At 38.5% G+C, this 24811-nt stretch overlaps 1 protein-coding gene and 1 pseudogene across 4 annotated transcripts in view; one reads left to right on the top strand and one right to left on the bottom strand.

Moving 5' to 3' along the window:
• Positions 1–24811, bottom strand: part of EFCAB2 (EF-hand calcium binding domain 2) — a 109240-nt gene that overhangs the window by 64563 nt on the left and 19866 nt on the right. For 3 of the 4 annotated variants that reach the window (XM_006063531.3, XM_044943070.1, XM_006063530.3), the window contains exon 2: positions 2959–3043. In XM_006063531.3, coding sequence (XP_006063593.1) covers positions 2959–3043 — 85 coding nt within the window. The remainder of the gene's footprint in view (positions 1–2958; positions 3044–24811) is intronic. The other variant, XM_025286018.3, reaches the window with a different exon arrangement.
• LOC102400460 lies at positions 13898–14642 on the top strand (annotated as a pseudogene).

The raw sequence follows: 24811 nt of genomic DNA, 5'->3' as shown, positions 1-24811 counted from the left end.
AATTCATGCAAAGAGCACATGAGTAGGCAGAAAACAGTCAAAAAGCCCAGTAAGTATCTCAGGGAACAACTCTCTCTTCCAAACCAAGCTATTTCGACTGTCTCTGGAACTCTTACTCCATTCAGACACCTCTTAATTCAATCTACCCAGAATACTTCCTTCAATTCTTTTTTTTTTTAATGTTTAAAGTCTTTATTGAATTTGTTACTATATTGCTTGTTTTTATATTTTATTTTCTATCAGATAGTAAAACATACTACATAAATTGAGAGCAATTAATATAGGAATGTCCTAGTATGGCTTCCTTGGTGGTTCAGACGGTAAAGAATCTGCCTGCAATGCAGGACACCAGGGTTCGATCTCTAGGTTAGAAGATCCCCTGGAGAAGGGAATGGCAACCCACTCCAGAATTCCATGGACAGAGGAGCCTGGTGGGCTACAATCCATGGGGTCGCAGAGTTGAACATGACTAACACTTTCACTACTTGTCCTAGTGTATGATCGTGAGGTAAGGCAATAGGTCAGAATACATAGCCCAAATCAGACCCAATTATACAAAATGTAGCTGGAGAAGGCAATGGCACCCCACTCCAGTACTTTTGCCTGGAAAATCCCATGGATGGAAGAGCCTGGTAGGCTGCAGTCCATGGCGTCGCTAAGAGTCGGACACGACTGAGCGTCTTCACTTTCACTTTTCACTTTCATGCATTGGAGAAGGAAATGGCAACCCACTCCAGTGTTCTTGCCTGGAGAATCCCAGGGACGGGGGAGCCTGGTGGGCTGCTGTCTATGGGGTCGCACAGAATCGGACACGACTGAAGTGACTTAGCAGCAGCATATTATAAAATGAATCTAATAATTCAAGAGATAAACAAATGGAATGGTTTAGTAATTTGGAAAACGTGAGCCTATTTAGACCTTCACTTTTAACCATAAGCCAAAATAAATTCTAGCAAGATTAACTGTTTTTACAAATAGAAGAGCCTGCTAAAGCTAGGAAAAGCAGGACCAGACTTTATTTTAGCACTACATCCCCTGAGCCTCTTCCAGGGCTGAGGCACAGCTGCCCCAAACAGAAGAAACTAATCTGAGTTTTGACTGTGTCGTTATCCTGTTATTCCATCTTTGGCAAGTCACTTTGCTTCCTGGCTGATTTATAAAAAGCAGATAGTAATGATACTGGCAGCATGAGAATGCTCACTGTAAACTTTAAAGTGCTATACAAATTAGCAGAAGGAATAAAGACTAGAAACTGCATTCATCCATGTTGCTACCCCTCGGATATTTCAATGCTAAAAACTATGCCAATTTTCCTGGTAACTTTCTTTCTTTTATAAAGTAGACAATTTAAGTAAGAACATACACTTTCCCGCTGGGTCTCAGTACAATTATTTTAATTCTGAGTGGGAAGAAAGACGCATCCCATAAGCATGTTTGGGTGTGTGCGTGTGCGCTCAGTTGTGTCCAACTCTTTGTGACCCCCTGGACTGTACCTGCCAGGCTCCTCTGTCCATGGGATTTCCCAGGCACAAATACTGGGGTGTGTTGCCATTTCCTTTTCCAGGGGATCTTCCCATCCCAGGGATAGAACCCCGTGGTTCTTTACTAGCTGAGCCACCAGGGAAGCCCATGAGCATTGCTTGCATGCGTGCTCTGTCGCTTTAGTTGTGTCTGATTCTCTGTAATCCCATGGACTGCGGCCCACCAGGCTCCTCTGTCCAACGGATTCTCCAGGCAAGAATACTGGAGTGGGCTGTCAGGCCCTCCTCATAAGCATGTTTATGTCCCCTGAATTGGCTCTTTTACCAAAAAATGGCGGGCATCACTGCTCTAAGGGAATTGGGAGATTTTCTCTTTACTGCTACTTTTTGGAAGCCTCCCCTCAAAGCAGAAGACTATCCTGTGAAGTCCGTGAAGGGTGGGGTGGAGGGGAGGAGGGTGGAGGCAGGTGTCTTGGAACCAATACCTTGTGGATACTGAGGGATGACTGTAGCTACAATCGGTCATACTCATATTGTTCATTCAGTCTAGCTCAAATTTAAAGCATTTAGTCCTCTGACCAGTCTGGAAGTGATGGGACTGGTTTATAAGCATCAGATGCTTCTTGCCAAAACCATTTAAAAATCATTTCCCACTGTTTTGTTGGCCTCCATCACTCTTGAGATTGTGATCCCATCAAATATTTCTCAATCAGTTTGGCCTCCTGGAAGGATGATTACATTATCTTTCTTTGATGTACATGTGTGGCACAGATTGTACAACATGCATAATCTCCTCTATCTTTTGCCTCTTTTTTTCTAACTATTCTTTGTCTCCTGTCGTCTATTCTAAATCTACCAGTATTCGTGTTTTTTTCTCATCTTTTTATGTTCTTTTGTTTTGGTTCTTTTTGTTATTTTACTTGAGGTGTGTATCATGTTTGAGAATTATTAATCCTTCTCTGTAATATCCTATTTATGCTTGATAATACATATCTATGGGTTTTGGTTTTGTTTTGTTTTTTTGCCACACTGCACTGCTTGTGGGACTTCAATTCCCCGTCCAGGAAATGAACCCAGACCATGGCAGTGAAAGTTCAGAATTCTAACCACTAGGCCACCAGTGAATGCCCCATATCTGTGTATTCTAAAAGTAAATTCTGTTCATTCACTCAACAAATATTTACTGAGTGCCAACTGTGTGTCCAGCACTAAAGCTATAGTATACAAGTTTGTCTCATTCACAGAATTTAGTCTATAGATTAGAATAGGCAATGTGGATATATAGTCTTTCCACTAGATTATGAAGAATAAGAAACAGTACTAATACAAAACAGCAGCTAGAAAAGACCTTTTGCCAAGCACAGAAACATAAATACTTTAGCATAATAAATTCAAAGAATGTAGAAAGAGAAATGAACCATCTTCTACTTCACGAGTTGTATCAGCAATTTAGAATTAGAAGGAAACATCTCCAAACCTCACATCCACTGTATTATTTGACTCATGGTCAAACACTTCAAAAGCTTCTTTGATTTTTTTGTGAAATTCTGCTACAGCTACCTCTGCAAAAGAAAAAGTAAATAAAAATTATTTTACTCTAATTTTAAATTCAAAACAAAAAAATTCAACAACTAGACATTATTAATAAGGAAGAACATGCAGCATGCTTCCCTGGTATTCTTTTTTGGCAGGGAGGGGAGTTATGCAGGAGAACGTCTTTATTCTTAGGAGAGGCATGCTGAAGTCTTTAAGAGTGAAACGTTACAAAATCTGCAATTTACTTCACCCCTCCCCTTCCCAATATTCTTTTTGTTTGTTTGTTTGTTTAATTCTTAGTTTTATTTTTAAATTTATTTATTTAATTACTTTATTTATTTGGCTGTGTTTGGGCTTAGTTGTGGCATATGAACTACCATTCATTCTACTATTTCACTCAGATGCTCTATTTTTCCAGGTTGCAACATAACCTTCAATTGTGAAAACTATCAAAGGGATGTAACAATTTATTGATATTTATTAATTTATTATAATAACATGGTGGCAAACTTCTAGTTTGATAAACAAATAAATGTTATCTCATTATTTAAATGCACAGTTCCTTGCTTACAAGTAAATCTGTATAGTGATCCTTAATGCTTGTTTATCACCTCTGTTTTCTGTTTTGAATTGTCTGTTCAGGTTCTCTGCTCATCCCTACTGGGATCTTCCATTTTTTTTCTTAACAATTTGTATGAGCTCTTTAAATAATAAAGACTTACTGAAATTCTTACTTAATTCTTACTGAAAGAATTACTGAAAATAATTTTAAGAAGTATTGAAAACAATATTCCAGGTCAGTTGTTTGCATTTGCTTCCCTAAAATGAAAACAGTTCCACCTCCCTTTTGATCATCAAAATCACACAAGATTATTGAAGACAAAAAAAGAGAAGTTGAGATCAAGTAAACATTACTTCAAATCCTAACATGCAGAGTTAACTACTCTTAATGTTGCCCTCTAATCTAATGTTTCACTCAACAGTAAATTGTGAGCATCTTTTCATTCTCAAAAAAATATTTATTACATTATCATTTTTAGTGGCTGATAATCCATTATAGAACTTTATCATAGTTTATTAAACCAGCTCCCTAACTGTAGACATTTAGGTAGTTTCTAAATGTTTTTGTTGTTAAATATATTAATTTTTGAGTGAACCATTCTGCCCAATTCATCTTTGTGCATTTGTCGTCTTATCTCACTGAAATACGGTAAGTTGAATGCAGGTGAATTTGTGTTATATAGTGGGAACGTTCTTACTAGTTCTAATAGTAACTTGGGAAAAATCTCACTGGTTATAATACTGTCATTACACAAAGCTGATATTTGCTTTTTAAATTTAAGATTACCTTTTAAAAGTATGTTATTTTTAATTTTTATTTTAGTCACATCTGTTGAGATTTCTTATCCTTTAAAGTTTAGAAAGATAGCCTTTGAAAGAACCACCAAAAGAGGGAGAAAATTATCCTTTTTCTACAGGTTTGGTAAACTCAATTCTATTTTCTTCTACAATTTAAATATATACTTTTTAATCCATCTGAAAGTTATTTTGGCACGATTCAAAGTGAAAGATTAACTTCTAATCTGATTTTAACGATTTTTAATTTACTAAGCACTTGAACTCTTTCCTCCTACTTTACAATGTGTTATAGTCCTTTATGTGATGGAGACTACTTCCATTGTCTATTCTACTGATTCCATTCTGAACTGTATTTCTACTGTTATGGCATTACCATCCCATTTCACTTATTAATATTATCACTGTTCCTGGTCTTCGTCTTAGGAATATTCATTAATATACTCACCAGTGTAAGTCTTCCAAATGAAATTTAGAAATTCAAATAAAATTTAGAAATTCCAAATAAAACACCATTGGGATTGCTACTGCAATGAAGCTATCCACTGAGAAAGAATGAACATTTTAAAATAGTTTTCACATCTAAGAGATCTATATTAGCTATATAGCCCTTTTTATATCTCTAAATTGAAGGTTATACATTATGGCTTTCCTCATACGAGCCACACACAAATTCTCCAAGATTGTGCCTCAGTATTTTATGGATTTTGTGGATATTGTGAAGGAATCTTTTTGGAAACCTTGAAATTTCTAGAAGTAGAGGTAAATATTAATTTTTTAAAAATTTGCTATTGATCTTATACCCATCTATTTCCCAAAACTTTTTATAATCCCTCTTCAGTTGGTTACTTTGTATTTTCTGATAATTCATTTGGTCTCTTCTTTCCAAAATGCATACTTTTTTATTTCTCCTTCATGATTTAGGACACTGGCCAGAACTACCAAAACAAATTGAATTCATAAAATGATAATGATAATCTTTGCTCTTTAAAAACATTATTTGATAGATTAGAATACTAGTCCTTTACCAGTAAATACAATGCTGATTTGTGTTCTGAAATAGGTATTATTAACAAGTCTAAAGCAGTATTCTTCCCTTCCTATGCCCAATTTTATATTAACAACAATTACTAACTTTTAACAACCTCTAGTTAATATTGATGCAAAGAACTCACTCATTGGAAAAGATCCTGATGCTGGGAAAGATTGAAGGCAGGAAGAGAAGGGGATGACAGAGGATGAGATGGTTGCATGGCATCACCGACTCGTTGGACATGGGTTTGAGCAAGCTCCGGGAGTTGGTGACGGACAGGGAAGCCTGGCATGCTGCAGTCCATGGGGTTGCAAACAGTCAGACACAACTGAGCAACTGAACTGAACTGAAGTTTTCTAAAATGGGTTCTGTTTCATACTCATTCCTCAATGTGTTTCTCAGTAAAAGGCTTCAATGATCAAAAATGCCTGAGAAAGGCATTTAAAGGGTGTGTTTTTGACAAAAATAGACTCACAATATTACGTTCTCCTCTTGGGGATTAATCATGCATATTAGCATATTAAAGTCTTTGAGATGTTCTAAAGAAATTAATGCAACATTTTCCAAATTTACTTGATCATGAAATCTCCTTTTTCCAATCGTCATCTGTCAGGAATAAATAATGCTTTAATCGACATTTGGAACTTCTGTAACTCAGGAATCCTCACCCAATGGACACAGGTATGATGTGAAAGGATTACAAGAGCATCCAAAAACACTGATCCTCTCATCTCTCAGTGTGGCCAGATCAAAGTTAGATCTGGCAAAGTTAGGCAGCTGAAAGAATCTATTTCAGCGATTCCTGGCAGGAGGCTCAAAGCAGAACAGGCTCTGACGGCAAGCCCCTTGGTCTACACAGGTAGCAAGCACAACAAATACAAAAGCAAGCAGGGCTCCATGCTTGCCATGAAAGTGATCTACCTCATACCCTCCTATTTCAGAAAACAGAAATCAAATGCACCACTGCTCACCATGGACAAATGGACAAAGAACCCATGGAGCTAGTAGAGTAGTTCATGTTCCACATGCCCAAGGAACACAGTGTTGGGACTGAGGGGTCTTGTGGCTCTAAGAAACAGCCCATAATCTTTATCTTCATATACGCTAGCTAATTCTACCCTTCCATGGATGATACGAACTTTCAGTAGCAGCCAAGCTTGCTGCCTGGCTCTAACAACACATAACATGTTATATAAATTAAATCTACACCACAGTTTTTAAATAATGATATGAGGAAGTTCAACTAGATTAAATAACCATTTACAGGGACTTCCCTGGTGGTCAGCTGCAGGGGCCCGGGTGTCATTCCTGGTGTAGGGAACTAGACTCCACATGCTGCAACTAAGACCAGGAGTAGCCAAATAAATAAATAAAAATAAATATATTTTTTTAAAAACATTTGTATTACATCACAAAATTTTCAATTGTATTTTTCAATTAAAGGGTGTGTTTGACAAAAACAGACTCACAGATACAGAGAGCAAACTACTAACTAGTGGTTATCAGTGGGGAAAGGAGTGAGGGGTGAAATAGGAGAATGAGATTGAAAGACACAAACTACTATATATAAAATAAATAAGCACCAGTCAGAATGGCCACCATCAAAAAGTCTACAAACAGTAAATGCTGGAGAGGGTGTGGAGAAAAGGGAACCCTTTTACGTTGTTGGCGGGAATGTAAATTGGTACCACCACTGTGGAAAACAATACAGAGGTTTCCTAGAAAACTAAAAATAGAGGTACCTCATGACCCAGCAATCTCACCCCTGGGCATATACCCAGAGAAAATCACAATTGGAACAGATACATGCACCCCAACGTTCATGGCAGAACCATTTACAATAGCCAAGGCATGGAAACAATCCAAGTGCCCATCAACAGACAATTGGCTTAAGGAGATGTGATATATATATATACAATGGAATATTGCTCAGCCATAATAAAAAAAAAAACAAAAATGAAATAATGCCATTTGCCACATGGATGGACCTAGAGATTGTCATATGGAGTTAAGTAAGTCAGACAGAGAAAGACAAATACCATATGATATCGCTTATATGTGGAATCTAAAAAAAGGGTACAGGGCTTCCCTGGGGGTCTAGTGGTTAAGAATACACCTGCCAATTCAGGGAACATGGGTTCAATCCCTAATCCGGGAAGATCTCACAGGCTGTGGAGCAACTAAACCCATGTGCCGCAACTATTGAACCCATATGCAGCAACTACTGAAGCCCACATGCCTAGAGCCTGTGGTCCACAACAAGAGAGGCCACCACAATGAGAAGCCGGCACACCTCAACAAGGAGTAGCCCACGCTTGCCACAACTAGAAAGCCTGAGCCCACGTGCAGCAATGAAGACCTCCTCCTCCCCCTAAGTCGCTTCAGTCGTGTCCGACTCTGTGCAACCCCATAGATGGAAGCCCACCAGGCTCCTCTGTCCTTGGGATTCTCCAGGCAAGAACACTGGAGTCGGTTGCCATTTCCTTCTCCAATGCATGAAAGTGAAAAGTGAAAGGGAAGTCGCTCAGTCGTGTCTGACTCTTTGCGACCCCATGGACTGCAGCCTACCAGGCTCCTTCATCCATGGGATTTTCCAGGCAAGAGTACTGGAGTGGGGTGCCATTGCCTTCTCCGAATGAAGACCTAGCACAGCCAAATAAATAAATAATTAAAAAAAAATAAAAATAAAAATGTTAAAAGGGTACAAATGAACTTATCTACAAAACAGAAATAGTGTTACAGATGTAGAAAACAAATTTAGGCTTCCCTGTGGCTCAGTAGTAAAGACTCCGCCTGCCAATGCAGGAGACATGGGTTCGATCCCTGGTCTGGGAAGATCTCACATGCCCCAGAGCAGCTAAGACTGTGCACCACAAGCCTGTGCTCTAGAGCCTGGGAACCACAACTACTGAGCCAACAGGTACAACTACCAAAGCCCGAGAGCCCCAGAGCCTTTTCTCTAGAAGAGAAGCCACCGCAATGATAAGCCTGAGCACTACAACAAAGAGTAGTCCCTGCTGGCCACAACTAGAGAAAAATCTGAGCAGCAGCAACGACCCAGCACAGCCAAAAATATATAAATAAAAAATTTTAAAAAGAAAAACTATGGTCACCATCGGGTAAGAGGGGGAAAGACAAGTTGAGAAATTGGGATTGACATATACACAGTACTATATGTAAAATAGATAACTAACTGTATACCACAGGAAACTCTACTCAATACTGTACAATGGCCTATATGGGAAAATGATCTAAAAAAGAGTGGGTATATGTAGATGGATAACTGATTCACTTTGCTGTACAGAAGAAACTAATTTACAGTATTGTAAATCAACTATACACCAATAAAAATTATAAACAAATAAATAGGATATATTATATAGCACAGGGAAATATGTCATTATTTTATAATAACATTAAATAGAATATAATCTATAAATACTGAATCACTATGTTGTACACCTGAAATGAAATGAATATAACATTGTAAATCAACTACAGTTCAATTTAAAAAGGATGAGTTTTTGAAATTATAATTTCAATTATTTTAAATTTTTTAATGGCTGAGAAAAATGCTTTCACATTTTTATATAAAGTTTCTCACTGGTAATAAACTATCTAAAATTGAGGATCTTATACTTTAAAATTTGATCAGGAATTGAAAAAAGTCATCCCTCAGAATCCATGGGGAGAGTGGTTCCAGGACCTGCAGATACCAAAATCTGAGGACACTCAAGTCCTTAATATAAAATACCGTAATATTTGCATATAACCTACATGTATCCTCCCATACAGGCTAAATCATCTTTAGATTACTTATAATATCTAATACAATGTAATGCTACATAAATAGCTGCTGGCATGGCAAACTGAAGTTTGAATCTGAAACTGAAAGCTTAGTATTGTAAACAACTCTCTACCCACCACCTGTATCAAACTATTATTAATGTTTTGCCATTTTTTTCTTCTTTCCTAAATCCCTGTCTCTAATTACAGACATTACAATTATTCATCCCTAAATACTTCAACATGCATCTCCTAAAAATAAGGACATTCTTCTACATAATCCCAATATAATTATATCGTTAAAATTCATAAAAATTCACTAAGAATATCTAATATCTATTCAACATACAAATTTCCAAATTGTATCATAATGTCTTTTTTACAGTTACTTTTTCAACCTACACTCTAATTAAAGTTTATGTCATACATTTGGTTTTAAAATTTTTTGGTCTCTTTTAATCTAAAACAGTCTTTCATTCTCTCCTGGTCTCCTGTCCCCCAATGAAATTAGCTTGTGGAAGAGACCAGGCTATGCAATGTCTTATAAAATGGCCTAACTTCTGGACTTGTCTGATAGCGTTCTTATTTCACCCTGAAACTACTACTCCGTGAAGTTTCATTCCTTCAGACATACCACCTGCTACTCCTTCTCACTACTGTGCTCTCCTGATTCTCTGATCACTTTCCTCCAAATTTATCAAGCCAACCAATTTAATTTCCAACAACCCATCCTCACAGTTCTATTTGATCATCAACACCTTTTGATTCTAATTATTAAATACTTTCAAAATCAGTCTCCCTCTTCCATTTCCACTGCCACAGTTTAAGTCTAGACTTTCATTGCTTCTGGCCTGGATTAATGCAGTCACTTCCTGTCTTTTTGCCTTTAGTCTCCTTTCCCTCCATTTCCATTCCATCCTTCAAACCATAGTCCACATTTTGCTAGGATTATCTGTCTAAGACAAAAATTTGTTCATATGACTTCCTGGTTTAAAATCTTTAGATGATTCCCAAGTTCTTTCAAAAAAATAAAAAGCATTCGAGCTCCTAAATCACATCTACAAACTAGCCCTTCCTTATCTCAAAAATGTCATTTCTCAATACTTTTTCATACAGATTCTCCACCTTGGAAATCTTTGTAGTTTTTCAATTATTATGCTTTTTCATTGTCATTATGATTGATAGTCCCCTGTATGAAACAGTCCTCTCCTTTTTCTGGATAATTCCTACTTATCATTCAAGACAGTTTAAGAGTAACACACTTTTCTTTCATCTTCTTTTTGAATTAGGTACCTTCCTGTGTAATCATGTAGCACCCATGGATATCTCTATTATAATATTATATCAAACTGTATTGTATTCAGTGGTTAACTAGTCTCCCCTTCCACATTTATAAACACCTTGAGAACAAATTTGACACTGCCTGGAACATACTAAATTCTCAATAAATGCTTACTAAACAGTTAATAATTATATATGAGACAATCCATGTCCCATTTGGATATGACAACTCACAATTTCCCTTTTTGATGTTTTGTTGGGTATTGTTAACAGAATTATATTTATTTCCTTCATATAGCAAAACTGGGGAATGCTTAATTGTTTTTTTATGTCACAGAAAAATTTGTATAGCAAGGGAACTATCTTTTGGGTAAGAAACTGGCAAGGAAAGAATTAAGTTACTATTAAAAAATGACAGTAAAATGTAGTGGTTAACAAATTCAGCAATATATTAAAAGGATTAAACATCAAGACCAAATGAAATTTATTCCAGAGACACAAGACCGTCAATTAGAGTTACATACTACATTCATAGAATGAAGGCAGAAAAGCCACATGATTAGGATAATTGATATAGAAAAAGCATTTGACAAAATTCAACATCCTTTCATGATAATAATTTTCTGAAAACTAGGAACAGAAGCAAACTTCTTCAACATGATAAGGGCCTATATGAAAAAGCCACAGCTAATATCATTTTTAGTGCTGAAAAACAAAGCTTTTCCTGTAAGATCAGGAATAAGATAAAAAGGCCTCCTTTACCACTTTCCAATATAGTATTGGATGTTCTAGTCAGTTAATCTGGGCAAGAAAGAGAAATAAAAGGCATCCAAGTTGAAAAGAAAGAAGTACACTCATTTCTGTTCATAGATAACAATCTTATTATGTAGAAATTTTCAGTTTAAGAAAAAAAGGAAATCTGACAGAGCAAATAAATACATTCAGCAAAGTTGCAGGATATAAAATCAACACACAAAAATCAGTCACATTTCAACATAATAAAAACAAACAATCTGAAAATGAATTTTTTAAATTCCATTTGTAATATCACAAAAATATCAATCAAACAAAGATACATAAGTTGGATGTCATCAAAATTAAAATTTTTGTGAAATCAAAGGACACTACTAAGAGAGTGAAAAAACAACCCACAGAATGGGAGAAAAATTTGCAAAGCACATATCTGATAGGGATTAATATTCAGAATATATAAAGAACTCCTACAACTAAACAACAACAGAAAAACCAACCCAATTTAAAAAGATGAAAAAATTTGAATAGACATGTCTCAAAAGAAGTTATACAAACGGCTAATTAGTACCTGAAAAGATGTTCAACGTCACTAGTCACTCAGTTCGGTTCAGTTCAGTCGCTCAGTATTGTCTGACTCTTTCTCAGCTTTCTTCACAGTCCAACTCTCACATCCATACATGACCACAGGAAAAACCATAGCCTTGACTAGACGGACCTTTGTTGGCAAAGTAATGTCTCTGCTTTTCAATGTGCTATCTAGGTTGGTCATAACTTTCCTTCCAAGGAGTAAGTGTCTTTTATTTCATGGCTGCAGTCACCATCTGCAGTGATTTTGGAGCCCAAAAAATAAAGTCTCACACTGTTTCCACTGTTTCCCCATCTATTTCCCATGAAGTGATGGGACCAGATGCCATGATCTTTGTTTTCTGAATGTTGAGCTTTAAGCCAACTTTTTCACTCTCCACTTTCACCTTCATCAAGAGGCTTTTGAGTTCCTCTTCACTTTCTGCCAGAAGGGTGGTGTCATCTGCATATCTGAGGTGATTGAGATTTCTCCCGGCAATCTTGATTCCAGCCTGTGCTTCTTCCAGCCCAGCATTTCTTATGATGTACTCTGCATGTAAGTTAAATAAGCAGGGTGACAATATACAGCCTTGAAGTACTCCTTTTCCTATTTGGAACCAGTCTGTTGTTTCATGTCCAGTTCTAACTGTTGCTTCCTGACCTGCATATAGGTTTCTCAAGAGGCAGGTCAAGTGGTCTGGTATTCCCATCCCTTTCAGAATTTTCCACAGTTTATTGTGATCCACACAGTCAAAGGCTTTGGCATAGTCAATAAAGCAGAAATAGATGTTTTTCTGGAACTCTCTTGCTTTTTCGATGATCCAGCAGATGTTGGCAATTTGATCTCTGGTTCCTCTGCCTTTTCTAAAACCAGCTTGAACATCTGGAAGTTCATGGGCACATATTGCTGAAGCCTGGCTTGGGGAATTTTGAGCATTACTTTACTAGCGTGTGAGATGAGTGCAATTGTGCAGCAGTTTGAGAATTCTTTGGCATTGCCTTTCTTTGGGATTGGAATGAAACTGACCTTTTCCAGTCCTGTGGCCACTGCTGAGTTTTCCAAATTCACTAGTCATTCAGATCAGATCAGTTGGTCAGTCGTGTCCGACTCTGCAATCCCATGGATCGCAACACGCCAGGCCTCCCTGTCCATCACCAACTCCCGGAGTTCACTCAGACTCACGTCCATCGAGTCAGTGATGCCATCCAGCCATCTCATCCTCTGTCGTCCCCTTCTCCTCCTGCCCCCAATCCCTCCCAGCATCAGAGTCTTTTCCAATGAGTCAACTCTTCTCATGAGGTGGCCAAAGTACTGGAGTTTCAGCTTTAGCATCATTCCTTCCAAAGAAATCCCAGGGCTGATCTCCTTCAGAATGGACTGGTTGGATCTCCTTGCAGTCCAAGGGACTCTCAAGAGTCTTCTCCAACACCACAGTTCTAAATCATCAATTCTTCGGCGCTCAGCCTTCTTCCCAGTCCAACTCTCACATCCATACATGACCACAGGAAAAACCATAGCCTTGACTAGACGAACTAGTCATTAGGATATCTATTATAAAAATAGGAAATAACAAGTCTTGGTGAAGATATGGAAAAATTGGAACAGTTGTACATTACTGATGGAAATATAAAATGGTTCAACTGTTGTGGAAAACAGTATGGTACTTCTTCAGATAATCAAAACCTAATAACCATAAAACCAAGCAGTTCCACTTTTGGGTATACACTCAAAATAATTGAAAACAGGGTCTCAAGTATTTGCAGACCAGTGTTCACAGCAGCATTATTCACAGTAGCCAAAAGGTGGAATCAACCCGAATATCCATTGACAGGTGGATACATAAATGAAAGTGGCATATATATACAGTGGAATAGCATTCAGTCTTAAAAAGGAACAAAACTATGAAACTATGACACGTGCTACAACATGGATGAACTCTGAAGATGTTATATGCTAAGTGATATAAGCCAGACACAGAAGGACAAATATTGTATGATTTCAAACACATGAGGGACGCAGAATAGTCAAACTCATAAAAACAGAAAGTAGAATGGTGGTTGCCAGGAGCTGGGAAGAATTTGTCAGGAGATAAGAGGAATAGGCAGTATGGCTGGCCGGACCCTGTGGGCCGAGACCTGGAGCCAGGCCAAGGATGACATCAAGAAGGTAATGGTGACCATTGAGAAGGTCCGGAGATGGGAGAAGTGCTGGGTGACTGTGGGTGACACTTCCCTTCGTATCTTCAAGTGGGTGCCATCAGTGGACTCCCCAGGAGGAGGAGCGCTGGAGGGCAGGTGGAGGGGCGGAGAGATCCCAAGGCCGGGAGCAGAGGGGCAGAGGCGCCAGTCCCCGAGGGGGCAGCCCTCTCATCCTGCTGGATCTCAATGAAGAGAACAGTAACCAGAGTTACTCAGTCTTCCATTCAGAAGGCTCCCTGCAGAAGGGCATGGAGCCCAGCCCTGGGGGCACCCCCCAGCCCAGCCGCCCTGTGTCACCTGCTGGACCACCAGAAGGAGTCCCAGAGGATGCTCAGCCCCCACAGGTGGACCAGGAGAGAGATCCTGGGGGCATACCTGCGGGCAGCATGGATGAACCCCCTATGTTGACTAAGGAGGAGCCTGTTCCAGAATTGCTGGAGGCTGAGCAGGATTCTAAAGAACAAGGACAAGATCATGGAACATGTGAAGTGAAGTCTGCTGTGCCGATGATATCAACAATAATGTCAAAGAAACATGGAAGATTGATGGAGGAGATGGAGAAACTTCTCAGAGTGTGGATACAGGATCAGCATCAGTGTCGAATCCTGCTCAGCTTAATGCTGATTCAAGAGAAAGCTAAAAAGCCTTTATGAAGGCTTGGAGAAGAAACAGGGCAAAGAATCAGAGGGTGCATCTCTAATGCCAGCCATGGTACAAGGCTACAGTCAACCTTCACAATGGAAAAGTGGCGAGGTCACGCCTGCAAATATGGTAGCTGCCTGGGAACTTCCTGAAACCCTTGGAGAAATTATTGTACTGTACTAATGACTTCCCTGGTGGCTCAGATGGTAAGCGTCTGTCTACAATGCGGGAGACCCAGGTTCAATCCCTGGGTTGGGAAGATCCCTTGGAGAAGGATCTTCAGTACTATTGCCTGGAAAATCCCATGGACAGAGGAGCCTGGTAGGGGTCGCAAAGAGTCGGACACAATTGAGCAACTTCACGTTCAAGAGGAATAGGAAGCTAATGTCTAGTGGGTACAAAGTTTTTGTTTGGGATGATTAAAAGTTCTGATAACGGAGAGGGTGATAGTTGCAGAGCACTGTGAATGTTCTTTGTTGTTGCTGTTCACTCAGTCATGTGTGACTTTTGTGACCCCCACGGACTGTGGCACACCAGGCTTCCCTGCCCTTCACTATCTCCTGGAGTGTGCTCAAACTCACGTCCACTGAGTCAATGATGCCATCCAACCATCTCATCCTCTTTCGCCCCCTTCTCCTCCTGCCTTCAATCTTTCCCAGCATCAGGGTCTTTTCCAGTGAGTCGGCTCTTTGCATCAGGTGGCCAAAGTATTGGAGCTTCAGCATCAGTCCTTCCAGTGAATATTCAGGGTTGATTTCCTTTAGGATTTCCTTTAGGTTTGATCTCCTTGCTGTCCAAGGGACACTCAAGAGTCTCCTCCAGCAGCAATGTCACTGAATTGTGCATTTTTAAAAGGTTAGAATGGTTTTTAAAAAATCCTAAAAATTGAAGTTCAAAAAAAAGAATCAACCATTCTAATGACACTGTTCTAAAACTTGCTGGTAATGGGTGCACATACCTATGAATATATTAAAAACTGAACTGTGTATCTTGAAAAAGTGAACTAGATGGTATGTGAATTATATCTCAATAAAGCTTCTATTTAAAAAAATGGAAGGGATATTATAATTCTTACACTCATAGGTAAGATAATTATGTAAGTAAACATTCCTCTTATTCTAATGACTAATTTTTTTTAAAGTTACTAAAATATTTTTAAAACGCTAATTAATGCAATTTTTAACATGTTTGTGAAACATGCAGTCCTTCTCAATCTGAACTCTTATTTCCTCTTCTTGTATCTTGCATTAGCTGTCTTAGTCTATTGGCCTAAGATATTGGGCTGCTGTAACAAAGTATCACAGACCAGGTAGTTTATAAATAACAGAAACTTATTTTTCACAGTTCTGGAGGCTGAAATTCTAAGACCAGGATGTCAGTATGATTCAGTGAGGGCTCTCTTTCAGGTTACAGACTTCTCATTGTATTTTCACATAGTGGAAGATGGTAGGGACCTCTGCACGATCTTTTTTATTAGGGCAGTAATCCCATTCATGAGGGCTACATCCTCATGACCTAATCATTTGCCAAAGATTCCACCTACCAATAACATGACTTTTGGGAGTTAGGATTTCAACATATGGTCTGGTGCTCAAAAATGCAGACCACAGCCCTATTACTTACTGTATCTTGTGAAAGGGTGTGGCTAGATAGGACATTCTTGCCTTGTTCCTGATCTTAGTGGGAAAGCCTCAAATTTCTCACCATTAAGTCTGATGTTAACTTTAGGTTTTTGTAGATGCTCTTTCTCAAGTGGAGGAAGTTCCCTCTATTCCTACTCTACTAGGAACTAGTAATTTTTCTTTTTTACTCTGTTGATGAGATGAGTTACATTAAATGACTTTTGAATGTTGAAGCAGTCTTGCATTCCTGGGATAAATCCTACTTGTTTGCAGCATATAATTGTTTTTATATATTATTGGATATATATGTATTAGAAGCACTTAATATGGATCAGGCAATAATCTAAATTCTTTACACATTTTAACAAATGTAATCAAGCTGGAATCAAGATTGCTGGGAGAAATATCAACAACTTCAGATATGCAGATAATACCACTCTAAGGGCAGAAAGTGAAGAGGAACTAAAGAGGCTCTTGATGAGAGTGAAAGAGGAGAGTGAAAAGGGTGGCTTAAAATTCAACATTCAAAAAACTAAGATCATGGCATTTGGTCCCATCACTTCATGGCAAATAGACAGGGAAATAGTGGAAACAGCGACAGATTTCATCTTCTTTGGCTCCAAAATCACTGCGGATGGTAACTGCAGCTACGAAATTAAAAGACACTTAGCTCCTTGGAAGAAAAGCTCTGACAAACCTACACAGTATATTAAAAAGTACAGACATCACTTTGCCAACAAAGGTCCATATGATTAAAGCTATGGTTTTTCCAGTAGTCATGTACGGATGTAAGAGTTGGACCATAAAAAAGGCTGAGCACCAAAGAACTGATGTTTTCAAACTATGGTACTGGAGAAGACTCTTGGGAGTCCCTTGGACAGCAAGGCGATCAAACCAATCAATCCTAAAGGAAATCAACACTGAATACTCATTAGAAGGACTGATGTTGAAGCTGAAGCTTCAATACTTTGCCACCTGATGTGAAAAGTCAACTCATTAGAAAAGACCCTGATGTTGGGAAAGACTGAAAGCGACAGAGGATGAGATGGTTGGATAGCATCACTGATTCAATGGACATGAACTTGAGCAAATTCCAGGAGATGGTGAGGGATAGCAAGGCCTGGGGTGCTGCAGTCCATGGGGTCACAAAGAGTCAAACACAGTTTAGTGACTCAACAACAACAACAAATCATTAACCAGACTTACACGTGTGTACTTGCTAAGTCACTTCAGTCATGTCTGACTCTTTGCAACTCCATGTACTATAGCCCACCAGGCTCTTCTGTCCATGGGGATGCTCCAGGCAAGAATGCTGGAGTGGGTTGCCATGCCCTTCTCCAGGAACCAAACTTATCAGGATGATGCCATTATTTTTTTATTGTAACAAAATATATATAACATGAAGATTTCCACAGCCATTTTTAAGTATACATACAGTTTAGTGATATTAAGTACATTTATATTAGTATGCAGCTATCATCATTGTCTATCTCCAGAACTTTGTGCTATATATGCATTAGATGGGCTTCCTAAGTGGCTCAGTGGTAAACAATCTGCCTGCCAATGCAGGAGCTGCAGAAGAAGTGGGTTCAATCCCTGGGTCCGAAAGATCTCCTTGAGAAGGAAATGGCAACCCGCTCCAGTATTCTTGCCTGGGAAACCCCATAGACAGAGGAGCCTGGTGGGCTATATAGTCCATGGGGTCGAAAAGAGTCAGACACAACTTAGCGACTGAGAATGTATGCACATGTATTAGATACTAATTACTATGATTAAATCTGAGCTTAAATAAGTTTCTATTTCAAAATATTGTATCACAGGATCAAGACTATTCAAACTGATGAGACTAACATGAATGAAGTCTTATGGAGAAAAACAATTTAAAACCTTCGACGAGTCTATTATTTAAATAGATTAAAATAAGGCAAGGTTGATTTTTTTCATGCAATTATTCTGGCAGACTCCAACAGTCATAACTGGTGGCTGAGAATGCTACCTGAAGAGTAAACCCAGAGCTCAAGATGAAAATAGCAACTATTGTACAGGCTGCCTATGGTATTTCAAAACTAGTAAGAAAAGCAAATCTTTAATAAAGAAGCATGCATGCATGCTCAGTAGCTCAGTCCTGTCCGACTCTTTGTGACTCCATGGACTGTAGCCTGCCAGATTCCTCTGTCCATGGAATTTTCCAAGCAAGAATACTGGAGTAGGTTGCCATTTCCTTCTCCAGGGGACTCTTCCTGAGCCAGGGATCTAACCTATTTCTCTTGGGTCTCCTGCATTATCAGGAGGATTCCTTTCTACTGTGGCACCTGCAAAGCCCCTGGATAGAATAGACACAACAGTAATAAATACACTTCGGCCTAATTCAGATGTCTTGTTGGTTATAAAATGAAAGCGCACATCACGGGGCAACTAAGCCTGAGCACCACAACTACTGAGCTGGTGCTCTGGAGCCTGCTAGCTGCAACTACTGAGGCCCGAGCACCTAGAGAAGCCTGTGCTCCTCAACAAGAGACGCCACCACAAAGAGAAGCCTGAGACTGCAACTAAAGAGTATCCCCTGCTCAGAGCAACTTGAGAAAGCCCGTGCGCAGCAACAATGGCCCAGCACAGCCAAAAATAAAATAGATAAAATTTTACAAAATAATAAAGGGCATACATATTTTAGACAATAAATCAAGTTTAACAATTCTAACACTCCTTCTGAATACTACTATCAAAGGTTCCAGGTAGTTAAGCCAATCAAGAAGCTAAAACCAAACTAAAGCATCACTTTCCCCTCTTGCCCTTTAGTATCCCTGACTTCTTTTGTTTATTTAGATTCTTCATCTTCAAAATACAAAAAGCCAGATTGTGTATATCATTGCCAAAATATAAGATCCAGTCTCATAATATTTGGCTAAAATACTGTGGCAACAAGTCAGAAAGCTATATTAACCTATTTACATGCTAACAGCCTAATGGAAGCTTTAAAAAGTTTTTACTGTTGTCAGAAAATAATATAAACTATTTAAATTAAAATGAAAGTACAAGAATATGTCTTTGCAACAATGGATGTGAATGTATGCCAAAAATATTAATATTTGGCAACTTATACTGATTAAGTCAGTATTTCAAAACAACAATTAAAATAATGCCTGATGGAAAGACAACTTTTATCAGGAAAAAATCTTGAGGATTAGAATATAACAAATAAGATACTTGAGGAAATAATTATGTCTTAAGAAAGAAACAGACCTTTTTTAACCTAAAAGTATATTAAAATGGAATGTAATGTGATCAAATGTGCTATCACTAATTTTTAAAATGATTTTGGTAATCAAAGTACTTCTCTCTATGAATTCGTGTGTATATAACATTATTGTAAGTTGGTACAAGTTTAAGTTGGTCCAGTATATCTTCATTAGCTATTAACATACAGATTATGATTTTATGCAAATTTTTGAGAAATTTCCAAAACGTTTGGCTGATGACATATTTAGGTCAGTAGAGAAAAAAAAAGACAATTGAAAACCTCAGAATCAAGAACTGAAAGAAAATTTAGAAGTCATTTAGCCCTCTCAACTAATAAGAAAATTCCCTCTGAAATGTGCTTATGTGGTTGTGGATCAAGGTTTGGTTTATTGTCCTCCACAATGTGACTGATCACTCATTTTTGTTTTTGTTTTTAAGAAGCAGTGCACTTAAAAAGGTGACCAAGACCACCATTAAAAATGGTGAAAAATATGTTCACATAGGTCTTAAAAAAAAGGAATCCATACTCAGTCCTCATTCACAAGGCATAAAGTTTCAATTAAATTTAACTCTTTATTAGTCATATCAATAGAAAAGTAAAGTCATAATTCATAAATGTGACAAATGTGCTCTGGAAATAATAAATCTCTTGCTACAGAATATGTTTAAACTATAACTTTAACATATATGAATAAATGCTTGGGAATTCCTTGACAGTTCAATGGCGAGGACGGGGCACGTTCACTGCTGTGGCCTGGATTTGATCCCTGGTAAGAACTAAAATGCCTCAAGCTGCACGGTGCAGCTTTAAAAAAAAATGCTTGGTTGATAATCCAAGTAATTCCACTTACTTAATTCATGGTTACATCTAATTCAACATCAAAAATGTTATCTCAAAAATCAAGTAAAGCTAAAACATAATATGCACGTTTTCAGCAAAGTAGAGGTCTTTTTGTGACGCTTGGGAAAAATATTAGCAATAACATTTAATTTCACAGAAATGTCACATTCAGCAGGTGTTCTAAAAAATGTTACTTTTTATAGCATGCTCACTTAGCAAAATATGGAATGACCATATGTGAAAATGAGCACTTTCATAAAACGGTCAGATGGTGAAATAATATCAGAAATACTAGTTAACAAGCACATTTTTTAAGTGTAATTAATTAATTTATTTTAATTGGAGGCTAATTACTTTACAATATTGTGGTGGTTTTTGCCATACATTGACATGAATCAGCCACGGTGTACAGGTGTTCCCCCATACTGAATCCCCCACCCTATCCCTCCAGGTTGTCCCAGAGCACCAACTTTGAGTGGCCTGCTTCATGCATTGAACTTGCACTGGTCATCTATTTCACATATGGTAATATACATGTTTCGGTGCTAGTCTCTCATATCGTCCCACCCTCGCCTTCTCCCAGAGTCCAAAAGTCTGTTCTTTACATCTGTGTCTTTTTTGCTGTCTTGAATATAGGGTCATCATTACTGTCTTTCTAAATTTCATATATATGTGTTAATATACTGTATCGGTGTTTCTCTTTCTGACTTACTTCACTGTGTATAATAGGCTCCAGTTTCATTCACCTCATTAGAACTAACTCAAAGGTGTTCTTTTTTATAGCTGAGTAACATTCTATTGTGTTTATGTACCACAACTTCCTTATTCATTCGTCTGCCGATGAACATCTAGGTTGTTTCCATGTCCTGGCTATTGTAAACAGTGCTGCAATGAACACTGGGGTACCTGTGTCTCTTTCAACTCTGGTTTCCTCAGTGTGTATGCCCAGTAGTGGGATTGCTGGGTTGTATGGCAGTATGGTTGTAAGCCTTTGACTGTGTGGATCACAATAAACTGCGGAAAATTCTGATAAGAGATGGGAATACCAGACCACCTGACCTGCCTCTTGAGAAACCTATATGCAGGTCAGGAAGCAAAGGAGAAAAGGAAAGATATAAGCATCTAAATGCAGAGTTCCAAAGAATAGCAAGAAGAGATAAGAAAGCCTTCTTCAGCGATCAATGCAAAGAAATAGAGGAAAACAACAGAATGGGAAAGACTAGAGATCTCTTCAAGAAAATTAGAGATACCAAGGGAACATTTCATGCAAAGATGGGCTCGATAAAGGACAGAAATGGTATGGACCTAACAGAAGCAGAAGATATTAAGAAGAGCTGGCAAGAATACACAGAAGAACTGTACAAAAAAGATCTTCACAACCAAGATAATCACGATGGTGTGATCAACTCACCTAGAGCCAGACATCCTGGAATGTGAAGTGAAGTCAAGTGGGCCTTAGAAAGCATCACTACGAGCAAAGCTAGTGGAGGTGATGCAATTCCAGTTGAGCTCTTTCAAATCCTGAAAGATGATGCTGTGAAAGTGCTGCACTCAATACGCCAGCACATTTGGAAAACTCAGCAGTGGCCACAGGACTGGAAAAGATCAGTTTTCATTCCAATCCCAAAGAAAGGCAATGCCAAAGAATGCTCAAACTACCACACAATTGCACTCATCCCACATGCTAGTAAAGTAATGCTCAAAATTCTCCAAGCCAGGCTTCAGCAATACGTGAACCGTGAACTTCCTGATGTTCAAGTTGGTTTTAGAAAAGGCAGAGGAACCAGAGACCAAATTGCCAACATCCTCTGGATCATGGTAAAAGCAAGAGAGTTCCAGAAAAACATCTATTTCTGCTTTATTGACTATGCCAAAGCCTTTGACTCTATGGATCACAATAAACTGTGGACAATTCTGAAAGAGATGGGAATACCAGACCACCTGACCCGCCTCTTGAGAAATCTGTATGCAGGTCAGGAAGCAACAGTTAGAATTGGACATGGAACAATAGACTGGTACCAAATAGGAAAAGGAGTACGTCAAGGCTGTATATTGTTACCCTGCTTATTTTACTTATATGCAGAGTACATCATAAGAAATGCTGGTCTGGAAGAAGCACAAGCTGGAATCAAGATTGCCGGGAGAAATCTCAATCACCTCAGATATGCAGATGACACCACCCTTATGGCAGAAAGTGAAGAGGAACTCAAAAGCCTCTTGATGAAGGTGAAAGAGGAGAGTGAAAAAGTTGGCTTAAAACTCAACATTCAGAAAACGAAGATCATGGCATCTGGTCCCATCACTTCATGGGAAATAGTGGAAACAGTGTCAGACTTTATTTTTGGGGGGCTCCAAAATCACTGCAGACGGTGACTGCAGCTGTGAAATTAAAAGCCGCTTACTCCTTGGAAGAAAAGTTATGACCAACCTAGATAGCATATTCAAAAGCAGAGGCATTACTTTGCCAACAAAGGTCCGTCTAGTCAAGGCTATGGTTTTTCCTGTGGTCATGTATGGATGTGAGAGTTGGACTGTGAGGAAAGCTGAGCACTGAAGAATTGATGCTTTTGAACTGTGGTGTTGAAGACTCTTGAGAGTCCCTTGGACTGCAAGGAGATCCAACCAGTCCATTCTGAAGGAGATCAGCCCTGGGATTTCTTTGGAAGGAATGATGCTAAAGCTGGAACTCCAGTACTTTGGCCACCTCATGCGAAGAGTTGACTCACTGGAAAAGACTCTGATGCTGGGAGGGATTGGGGGCAGGAGGAGAAGGGGATGACAGAGGATGAGATGGCTGGATGGCATCACTGACTCGATGGACGTGAGTCTGAGTGACCTCTGGGAGTTGGTGATAGACAGGGAGGCCTGGCGTGCTGCGATTCATGGGGTCGCAAAGAGTCGGACACGACTGAGCGACTGAACTGAACTGAGGTCCCATTTGTTTATTATTGTTTTTAATTCCATTATTCTGGGAAGTGTGTCATAGAGGATATTGCTATGATTTATGTCAGAGAGTGTTCTTCTTATGTTTTCCTCTAAGAGTTTTATAGTTTCTCACTTATGTTTAGATCTTTAATCCATTTTGTTTATTTTTTGTATGGTGTTAGAAAGTATTCTAGTTTCATTTTTTACAGGTGGTTGACCAGTTTTCCCAGCATGACTTATTAAAGAGATTGTCTTTTCTCCATTGTATATTTTTGCCTCCTTTATCAAAGATAAGGTGTCCACAGGTGCATGGATTTATCTCTGGGCTTTCTATTTTGTTCCACTGATCTATATTTCTGTCTTTGTGCCAGTACTATACGGTCCTGATGACAGTATGTAGCTTTGTAGTATAGTCTGAAGTAAGGCAGGTTGATTCCTCCAGTTCCATTCTTTCTCAAGATTGCTTTGCCTATTCAGGGTTTTTTGTGTGTGTGTTTCCATACAAATTGTGAAATTATTTGCTCTAGCTCTGTGAAAAATACCACTGGTAGTTTGATATGGATTGTGCTGAGTCTATAGATTGCTTTGGGTAATATACTCATTCTTCCAATCCATTAACATGGCATATTTTTCCATCTATTTGTGTCATCTTTGATTTATCAGTGTTTTATAGTTTCCTATATATAGGTCTTTTGTTTCTTTAGGTAAATTTATTCCTAAGTATTTTATTCTTTTCATTGCAATGGTGAATGGGATTGTTTCCTTAATTTCTCTGCCTGTTTTCTCACTGTTAGTGTATAGGAATGCAAGGGACTTGTGTATTGATTTTATATCCTGCAACTTTACTTTATTCATTGATTAGCTCTAGTAATTTTCTGGTGGTGTCTTTAGCGTTTTCTATGTAGCGGATCATGTCAGCTGCAAACAGTGAGAGTTTTACTCCTTCTTTTCCAATCTGGATTCCTTTTATTTCTTTTTCTGCTCTGATTGCTGTGGCTAGGACTTCCAAAACTATGTTGAATAGTAGTGATGGGAGTGGGCACCCTTGTCTCATTCCTGATATTAGAGGAAATGTTTTCAGTTTTTCACCATTGAGGATAATGTTTGCTGTGGGTTTGTCATATATGGCTTTTATTATGCTGAAGTATGTTCCTTCCATGCCTGCTTTCTGGCGAGTTTTTATCATAAATGGGTGTTGAATTTTGTCAGTCGAAGACTTTCTCTGCATCTATGGAGATAATCATATGGTTTTTATCTTCCATTTGTTAATATGGTGTATCACATTGATTGATTTGTGAATACTGAAGAATCCTTGCATCCCTAGGATAAAGCTCACTTGGTCATGATGTATGATCTTTTTAATATGTTGTTGGATTCTGTTTGCTAGAATTTTGTTGAGGATTTTTGCATCTATGTTCATCAGTGATACTGGCCTGTAGTTTTCTTTTTTTGTAGCATCTTTGTCTAGTTTTGGTATTAGGGTGATGTTTGCCTCATAGAATGAATTCAGGAGATTACCTTCCTCTGCAATTTTCTAGAAGAGTGAGTAGGACAA

The sequence above is a fragment of the Bubalus bubalis genome, chromosome 5 (genome assembly GCF_019923935.1).
Source record: "Bubalus bubalis isolate 160015118507 breed Murrah chromosome 5, NDDB_SH_1, whole genome shotgun sequence".
In the NCBI taxonomy this organism is placed as follows: domain Eukaryota; kingdom Metazoa; phylum Chordata; class Mammalia; order Artiodactyla; family Bovidae; genus Bubalus; species Bubalus bubalis.
Note: the sequence above shows the minus strand (reverse complement) of the source record. Positions and strands in the feature narration are given on the sequence as shown.